This window comes from Boleophthalmus pectinirostris, unplaced genomic scaffold (assembly GCF_026225935.1).
Source record: "Boleophthalmus pectinirostris isolate CB_2022bp ecotype Guang Dong unplaced genomic scaffold, ASM2622593v1 HiC_scaffold_22, whole genome shotgun sequence".
Classification (NCBI taxonomy): domain Eukaryota; kingdom Metazoa; phylum Chordata; class Actinopteri; order Gobiiformes; family Gobiidae; genus Boleophthalmus; species Boleophthalmus pectinirostris.
The window spans coordinates 24,516,041-24,525,610 of NW_026571190.1; the positions used below are offsets into that span (position 1 = coordinate 24,516,041).

Genomic DNA, 9,570 nt, shown 5'->3' on the forward strand with positions numbered 1-9,570 from the left:
AAAGCACACCATTAAGTCCACTTGCTGGTGTGAAGGAGTGGCCTAGTCAAAGTCTAGACCTGAACCCAATTGAGATGCTGTGGCATGACCTTAAAAAGGCCGTTCATGCTTGGAAACCCTCCAGTGTGGCTGATGTCAGCTTACAGGTCAAGCAGCAGTGCAGAGTACCTGGGAGGGGTACTAGACAGCACACTGACTGGGGCCTCTGTTGTTCTACTGGGGACTTCACTGCCCACATGGACAACAACAGCGACATCTGGAGAGGGGTGATCAGGAAGAACGGCCTCCCTGATCTGAACCTGAGCGGTGTTCTGTTACAGGACTTCTGTGGTAGTTTCAGTTTATCCATAACAAACACCATGTCCCAGCACAAGGGTGTCCATCAGTACACGTGGCATCAGCTCACCCTAGGTCGGAGGTTGATGATCGACTTTATTGATGTGTCATCTGACCTTCGCACATGTGTCTTGGACACTCGGGTAAAGAGATGGGCAGAGCTGATTTGGTGTGTTGGCAGAAGAGAAAGTCATACAGACTTGGCAGACCGAAGTGTACCATGACATGGAGTCCACTCCACCTCTGTTATTTTTGCAATCACTCGTAGCTGTGGTTGTAAGGTCTCTGGTGCTTGTCAGCAATCCCGGTGAAGGACACCAGGACACCAAGTAAGGGATGGTGTCAGGCTGAAGAAGGAGTCCTATCAAGCTCTGCTGAGAGATCAGAGGCAAAAAGACAAAGCTGGGAGAAGTTTGAGGAGGCCATGGAGGAAGACTATTTATTAGCCTCAAAAAAACATATGATATGAGGAGGAGAAAGCACTGCCCCACACCATTCACTGCTCAGTCTACTCATTAATGTCTATTCCAGGGTACTGCAGAGAAGAATCTGGCCAATAGTCAAACCTCAGATTCAGGATGAGCAGCAGGAGTGCAGAACACTGGACCAGTTCTGAGGTGCCCCAGGAGTATGGGGTCCAGGGTCCTGTGCTAAAGGCTGGACGGCCCCTGTACATCAGAATTGAGAGCTGTGTTTGCGTTGCCAGCAGGTCAGAGGCCAGTGCATGTTGAACCCAACCAGGGCTGCCCTTTGCCTCCGGCCCTGTTCATTGTATTTCAGGGGTTGAGAGTGTCCGGTTTGTAGACCAGATAATCTAACCTTTGCTGTATGCAGATAATGTTGTCCTGATAAATGAGGACCTGCAACATGCACTGAGGTGGCTTGCGGCCAAGTGTGAAGCAGCTGGGATGAAAATGATTCTGAGCTGATCTTGAACAAGTATAAGACCAAACAGACTAGGACAACTGAAGGATTACATTCATACTATCTAGATAAGACTGCATGGTAATATAAACGTACTATGATTTAATAATCCAAAAACATTCATTTTGTCTTCTTATGCACATTCACTTTTTGGGTTAGCTAGAGCCAAAACATGTCAACAAAGTAACTAGACCTCCTACTGTACTGTCTTTAAAAAGAACCCAAGAAGTTGCTATGATTTAATGTTGAAAATCACATTGTATTGTCTAAGGGCCTGGTCAAGCAGAAGCATACAGCAAGGCCAAAAATTCAAGTTAATGCATCTGATATAATAGTTTATGAACCTGTTTACCTTTTTTCAGTACCATTTTTGGTTCTAAAGTTACATACATTTTAAACAGACCATGTATGCAACATGGAACAAAAATTATTTCCCAAATTTCAAAGACCTGCAAATCATGTAAATAAATTGATGTATTTCATCATATCTTGTGTTATTCGATCTTTGAACTGTTGATGAAGGTACATGATTTTTCAAAAAAAAAAAAAGTATTTAAAATGATAAAAATTAGCTAGGAAGGACTGACATATTTTATAAAAATAGTTCCTTTCATTTTGAAGTAATATTAAAGTATTCAAAAGAAAAAAGATGACAAATTATGCAAAATCATGCACCTTCTACTTGCTTGCACAATTTTCCCTCTGTTACTTTCCGCTGCGTTACCATGACCTTTCTTAATAAAAAATCTCATTACTCAAAAAGTAAGAGGTTTTTCAACCTAATCTTGTACCATATGGTAGAAAACTATATGAAGCAAATATTCAAACCAGTCTGTTAAGGATATGTAAGTGAGAACCGCTAGTTATCGTATGTAATTTATTTATTGCCCAAAAAGTGCTGCATATTTCATTCCCTCCGTTACCGACATGAGTTTTTAAATTTTTGTCACCAACTTGAAAGAATATCACAGGGTTAACTTTACCCTGTTGGAGTGCTAACTCTTTCCTACATTCTGATACCTTACTTATTTCAATAGTCCCTGTAGTTTATGAATAAGAGCTATTTGAATGTAAAAAATCTGCCTGTTTCCCTCTGTTACTGCTTGACCAGACCCCTAAATAAAGAATGTTTTTTACTATTATCATGGTATCAGAATTAGTATTGAGTGTCGAGTGTATTCTTCAGTATCAAAATCAAGTTATTGTGACAGTACTACTACTATCACCACAACTGTTTATCTCAAAACTTGAAATACGAGAAGACTACTACTAAAATTGTATACCCCAAAGTATACAAGAGGAGACACTGTAGTAGGAGCAGCAGTAGTAGTAGTAGCAGTCAAGTCAAACTTTATTTCTATTGCACATTTAAAAGCAAGTAAGTATTATTACTTACTTTTTGTAGCCTCATCCTCAATTGGCTGCTTGAAGGCTGTGATGTCGCTGAAGGTGCAAAGGAACAGAACCACCTTGTCCTGTTCGTTTCTGATGGGAGCAATTTTCACAAAGAACCAAACAGGAAGACCTAAATGAAAACAGGAAGTGTAACTATCTCTTGTATAACAAAAACACAAGAAAAAAACACACTCAGATCTCACAAATCCTCACATATTCTGTGTAAATGCATTAGTCCAGGATCTATTCCATACTGTTGGAATCACTAATAGCAGTATAAGCTGTAGTAGTAACAACAGTTGTAGTTGTAGTAATTGTAGTAGTACTAGTAGCAGTAGTAGCAAGAGTACTCACGGTTCTTCTTGTACATTAAGATCTCAAAGGAGTTCATCTCATAGTTTTCAAACGTTTGTCTCACTTTCTCACTGGTCTCTTTGTCTGTCAACTCTCCATACATGAAACTAAACACAAAAAATAAAAATACACAAGAACTGTTGACAAATGACATTTCAGTTAAAAGACTCTCCATACATGAACTGAAAGATCACAACTCTCAACATAACACAAAAAATTCACCCTTTTGGTCTGTGAATGTCTCTGATAGGTTGACTTCTGGGGGCCTGTGTAACCCTATGGGAGACTCATGGTTTTACTATTATAAAAATATAAGAAACATCCAAATTCATGATCCACAAATGTTGAAACTAATTATTATTTTGTGTTTGGGATTGGCTCCACAAACCTGTCATATTAAATTGATGTCTTAAAATCACATCAAAAACATGTCTTTGAGGTTGAATAACTTTCTAACCACTTTCTAAAGCTCACAGTAAGAACACATATTTTTTAAGGTATTTTGAGCAATGCAAAGGTTTATTGTGGAACATTACAGGCAAACCAATATACCATATATCTTCAAGAAAAGTGCAAAACATAGTCAAATATGACTGAAAACTTACCTATTTTAACACACTGCATAACTTGTAGTTTACTTTAGATCCTGAGGTAAACTTCAGGACACATTTGCTCCCTGTGGATTTGTTCTGTCCTGTTTTTAAATTAAATAAAAGCTATGCTCAAACGCCCTAGATCTGTGTCCTCAGGGAAGTCCTTTTAATTAAAAATAATGTATCATTCAAAGCAGAAACACTGCATACATTTTTACTTAAGTTTTTACATCTTTGCTACTTCAGCACAGGTTGTTATGAGAAATGAAGGAAGACTGGTAAAACGGTATTGGAGTCTGCTGAAGGTGAGTGAACTTTAAAGGGCCTATATTATGCACATTTTCAATCTATGTCATAATGTTTCCTCATCAAAAACATATCTGCAAGTTTTTTTTCACCCAGCACAAATCCAGCATATGGCTGCTCTTCATTTAAATCTTTTGCATAATCTGCAGCCCTAGAATTCCCAAACAATCAACCTACAGCTATTGTAAAAAGGCAATAACTTAATGTCATACTAATGTGCTGTATAGTAAAGCAGTTCAATTAAGGCCAAAAATACTTTAAGGCTGCCAGTTAATGACATCACAAGCTGGAACAGGGCATTTTGAGCTTGGTAGGCAGGAAAGAGAAAGAACCCCTCTCCTGCTTCCCCCTTTGGTTATGCACCCAAATTTCCAAATACGAAACTCAACTCCAGATTAGCTACCATGACTGCTAGCCTCAATAGGCTTAACTTGGCTGGAGCTGAACGCTATGGGTGACATCATTCTCCATAGTCGACTTTTTTATACAGTCTATAGGAACAACAAAAGAGCTGTAGAAAACCAATGCATTATTATAAAGGGTTTACTGAGGCAGAATAATTAGATCTGTGTCATCCGCATCCGATGGATGGAGCAGAGAATGCAAAGGAGAGGGTCAGATGGACAGTTACCTGCAGGTGGCGCTTTTCTGCATCACTTCGGCCCTGTGGTATCCGGACAGTTTACAGAATCCATCGTTGCTGTAGACGATCGGCCAGTCCACGATCTGAGCATTTCCCAGCACAAAGTTTGTGTCTGGAAAAGAGACACAGACAAGACCCTGGTTTAAACCTGGTTTAGACCTGATTTAGACTTGTCAGCTGTTGTTTTGTTGATTAATTGATCTATGGCAGGGATGGGTATTGCCAAGTACCTCACAATACAATACATATCCTTATACAGGTTCTGATAGTCAGAGCTTGATAAGATACGTCCTGATACATTGATATCATATACGGATACATGGATATGCCACATGGAAAAATAAAAGAAAGGACAATGATTTAATGACATTCTATTCTCTAAATAAAGAATGGATTTTATCATCATCATCATTATCATCATCATCATCATTGCGGTATCGGTATCTGTAGACTCGATTCCTTAATACAGAGATACGCACATACTCAAGTAAAAGCACAGTTACAAGGTGAAAAATGCACCCAATATACAAGTACTGGCTCCAAAATGGTACTATTTAACAGATTTTTAGCTATATTTTAGAGCAGTATTTTCTATCAACTAAATAGTTTAAACCTGAATTTAATAATTTTAAACCACAATCTGCATATTCATTAAGCTCAGTCTAATAAGAGATGTTAAGTGTGTTTGTTGGTGTATAAAGGTTTTTATTGATTTATTTATTTAACCTTTATTTTACCAGTCAAAACATTAAGAACAAATTCTTATTTACAATGTTGGCCTGGGCATGCCAAAGCAGCCAAGGTTTAAAGATCTAGTAAATAAAACTAAAAAACTCTACTCAATTACAGCAATGTGAGTATTTGTAATTAGTTACTAGTTAATATACTTGTATCATCAGTACAGCCCTAGAGTCTTAGTCAATCAAACTGACTAATTATTTGATTTAGATTAAAAGGATTTATACGCACTACAGCAAAAAGGAAAAGAAATAGTGTAAGCATTCTATAAATAGTTGTTTTTGCATGACCTCCCCACGCCCCTTTTATTAAATTAATTAAAATGATGAAATATTTTCAATAACGGATGTTAAACGCATAGTGGCAGGAAGACATGACTGGATGTTTTTTACCCTGTGAGGATTTACGGTGCTGTCGCATGTCACATAATTAGGACACAAACAATAAACCATTAACTAAAGAAACGGAGAACTAAATCTGCACAAAACCTGGAAAGAACCAGGATTAAAACAGGGCCAGGACCAGGCCAGAATGAAATAGGACAAGACAGGTGTAAACCCGGGACCACTGGGTCCAGACTCATAAACAGAATCTTGACAGTGACACGTGCGGTTTCCTGACGCACGAGCCCTTCCATCACACCCAAACACACACTGCCCACGCACTCACGCGCACAGACAGGGGCACACATGCGCGCGCGCACACACATTTCCATACACGCGCACACACACTGTCTCGTGCGCGGACACTCACCGCTGGACCTGCGCACCACGTTCTCCAGGAAGGTGTTCTGCGGTGCCACGAGCCCGCGCCGTCCTCCCGCCATCCTGACGCCGCACGCGCGCTGTGCCCTGGAGCGCGAGCCTCACATCATGATGAACATCTTCCCCCTGCTCATCCCTGTCTGCATCACCATCTTCTTCCTCACATCCTCTTCCTCTAAGACCGGCGCAAGTTGCTGCTGCTCCGGCCCCACGCGTCTGTACCTGCCTCCGTGAGCGCAGCGGAGCGAGCTCAGCTGGAGGCAGCCGATTGGCAGATGGTAACGGCAAGAGGGCGAGGGCGGGGCACGAAGCTCTAGAACAAACCTGAGAGAGAAGGAGAGAGAGGAGGAGAGAGGGAGAGAGAAAGGGAAAGAGAGGGAAAGAGATGGGGTGGAGGGTGAGGGAGTTGCTCAAACTCAGGGTTTTCACAAACAAATGCTTTCCTCAAAAGACAAAATAGAACCACAGCAACACGTGGTTCATTTGTTGCTACACTAAATTATTGTGTGACTCAGCTCTGCTCAGACACTGATATTGATGGTTTAATAATAACCATCCTACAGGCTTTGAGCTCCACAGCTGCTCCAGGGCAAACTGAGGCAGAGGTGGCTGTCATAAGCACTTTTATACACATTTAAATCAACTTCACAAAACGATCCAATCATTTCTAACGAAAGAATGCGCAAATATATACATATACAAAACACTCATGGGTGATGCGTTGGCTCTGCACTGGATGACTTTTAAAATAACCATGGTCCTTAGCAACAAGATGAGGTCATGGCCAATACCAAGGATGTGGGCCTTTCAAGTGACCAGCAAGATGAAAACGGCTCAATCGGGGATAAGCTGACTGCTAATATATGCCGAGTGCTGGATGACAAGCTAAAGCCCTTGAACAAACTCTGGTAAACTCGACAGTTTGAGAGGATGGATATAACAGAGTAGAGGGGTTCAGATTTGGAAGATGCCATGGTCATGAGCAAGCCCCTTATTAGTGCTTTGGAGGCCCAGTTTCAAAAAGCTCTGGAGAGACTGGAAAGTTGAGAGAACCAGAGCTAAAAAGACAGAACATAAAAATCATTGGATTGCAAAAGGATGGTTTATTGAAATCCAGGGTCTGCAGAATGGTGTGGTTGTTTAGGGCCTCCTTTACATTCCTGAAAGCACAATCACATAGCTCTTCACTTTCTTCTTGGAGGCTGGAATGGGGAAAGAATGAATAGTCTCCATTTTTCCCACCTGGGGCCTGAGTTTGCCATTTCCAATGACAAAATCTAGATACTCCACATCTCTCCAAGCCAGACAGCATTTTTGAGGGTTGATGGTTAGGCCAGCGGACTTTATGCACTGCAGGACTCGTTTCAGGTGAGTCAGTTCATCCCAAGTTTGACTGTAGATGACCATATCGTCCAAGTATGCATCTGCAAAGTTTGAAACATCTCTCAGAACATTGTCCGTAAGTCTTTGAAAGATGGCTGGTGCCCCCTGGAGTCCGAATGGCATAACTCAGAATTGGTACATACCAAAAACAGTTCTGAAAGTTGTCAGCTCTCAGATCTCTGGAGCCAGTGCTACTTGTCAATAACATTTACTCAGGTCTAAGGTGGTGATGTACTTAGCCTGCCCCACTCGCTCGCTGGTTCTGTCGGGCGTATAAAGTTCATATCTGACCTTACCCACTCTTGTGGTGATTTCATACGGACTTTGACATTTGGAGAGAAATGTGCTTTTGGAGGTGGGGAGGAGAAGTAGTACATTTTGGCCATGATATTTCCTCCAGGCGTTGCCTCATTTTTTACCACATAGGCTAGGTTTCTCCCAGTTCTCCTTGAGGAGGACAAGTGGCCCCCTTACTTGGCGTCCATAGAGTAACTCAAATGGTGAGAACCCAGTTGAGGCTTGTGGCACTTCACAGTATGTGAATAGCAGGTACAGCAACCTCTGGTCCCAATCTGCTCCTGTGTGAGACACAAACTTACGCAGTATATTTTTCAGTGTTTGGTTGTACTGCTCAACTAGCCCGTCCATCTGGGGGTGGTATGGGGTTGTCCCAATACCTGTAATCCCAAGGAGATTGTAAACCTGCTGTAATAACCTAGACATAAAGTTTGTCCCACAGTCTGTCAAAACCTCCTTTGGTATCCCCCCCCCCTAGAAAACAGATATAATAAATAGTTAGCAACATTTCTGGCTTTGATTGAGGGATAGCTTCTGGGTACCAGGTTGTAAAATCACAGAGAACTAAAATGTACTTGTTCCCTGAACTGCTTTACTGCTTTACCTTAATTGAGTGAGCTCATTTTAAAATACAGGTAAGTGAAGGTAAAAGTTAACCATATCAAAAACAGTGCTGACTGTTTTAATAATAGAAAAGAGCTAAAATCTTTGTACACCCCTCCTCATAACAACATGGTCACCTGCGCCAGAATCTTCTTAAAGTGCTCCGGCTCCCTGGGGACTCTTTGAGCCAGAACATATGAGACAGACAACAGAAGAGGGTAAGCATAATTAATTTCACTCCCAATTACTTAATTAAATGCACTTATTTCATTTTCTTACAGTTTTAATAAATAAACATTTAAAACTTTGCATTTGTTTCTGTCATTAATATCACCTGGTAGCTGGCACTAGGCCTATGTAATGGACTAGCTACATTACAATATATAATATAATACTTCCGGGTGTCTGGGGCCCTTTTCTAAGGGCTGTCCGGTCCCTGTACTGGAGCAATGCAGTTCACATTACTGGCAGTAAGTCAGACCTGTTCCCAGTGCATGTTGGACTTCACCAGGGCTGCCCTGTGTCACCAGTTCTGTTCATTGTATTTGCGACTGAATTTCTAAGCGCAGTCAGGGGCCAGAGGGGGTCTGGTTTGGGGACCACAGGATCTCATCTCTGGTGTTTGCAGATGATGTTGCCCTAATGGCTCCATTGAAGCGGGACCTGCAGCATGGGCATTAGGGCAATGAGATAGACTATCTCATTCAGCGCCTCCCGTTTCCGTGGCCCGTGCGTCTTCCTCGTCCTCTGCTTCTCTGGTGCCGGTGTCTCACTGTTTAGCCTACTCCATGCTTCCTCTCCTCACATGAGCTGCATCAGGGCATTTTTATATTTTAGGGTCTAGCAGTTGCGCCCAATAGAAAAAGCCAGGGGTTTGGTTACGGGTGTGGCTTAGTCCCGTATCTTCTGCTGCACACAGTAGTTATTGTAAGGAGTACTTATTTTATAGTCCACAGAGAGAGAGAAAAAAAGAAGACACATAACAAACACACAAAACACAGCAATCAAAGTGCAGAAAACAGGTAAAATGTAGGATTTTGTGCACAGTGGGATTAGATCGTGTCACACACCCTTTGACAACCATTCCTCCTGGTAATGTGTTCTTGGACCTCTCTGTTGGCAAGTAGAAGCCAATCTGAAGAAGGCTCAGGAATGGATCATGTTTCAGACTATGTTTCATCTGCTGTGTGCGGTGAGGTCTTGCAATGGTCCCATAACTCCTTTTGCACCTTGT

The 9,570-nt window shown here is 41.6% G+C and overlaps 1 protein-coding gene across 1 annotated transcript in view; it reads right to left on the reverse strand.

The window, feature by feature from the left end:
- Positions 1-6,115, reverse strand: part of LOC110166092 (potassium voltage-gated channel subfamily H member 1-like) — a 28,735-nt gene extending 22,620 nt beyond the window's left edge. The window contains exons 1-4 of the mRNA XM_020931289.2: positions 6,043-6,115; positions 4,540-4,663; positions 3,010-3,116; positions 2,657-2,785 (exon numbers count right to left, since the gene is read on the reverse strand). Coding sequence (XP_020786948.1) covers positions 2,657-2,785; positions 3,010-3,116; positions 4,540-4,663; positions 6,043-6,115 — 433 coding nt within the window. The remainder of the gene's footprint in view (positions 1-2,656; positions 2,786-3,009; positions 3,117-4,539; positions 4,664-6,042) is intronic.
- Between the last annotated feature and the right edge of the window lie 3,455 nt (positions 6,116-9,570).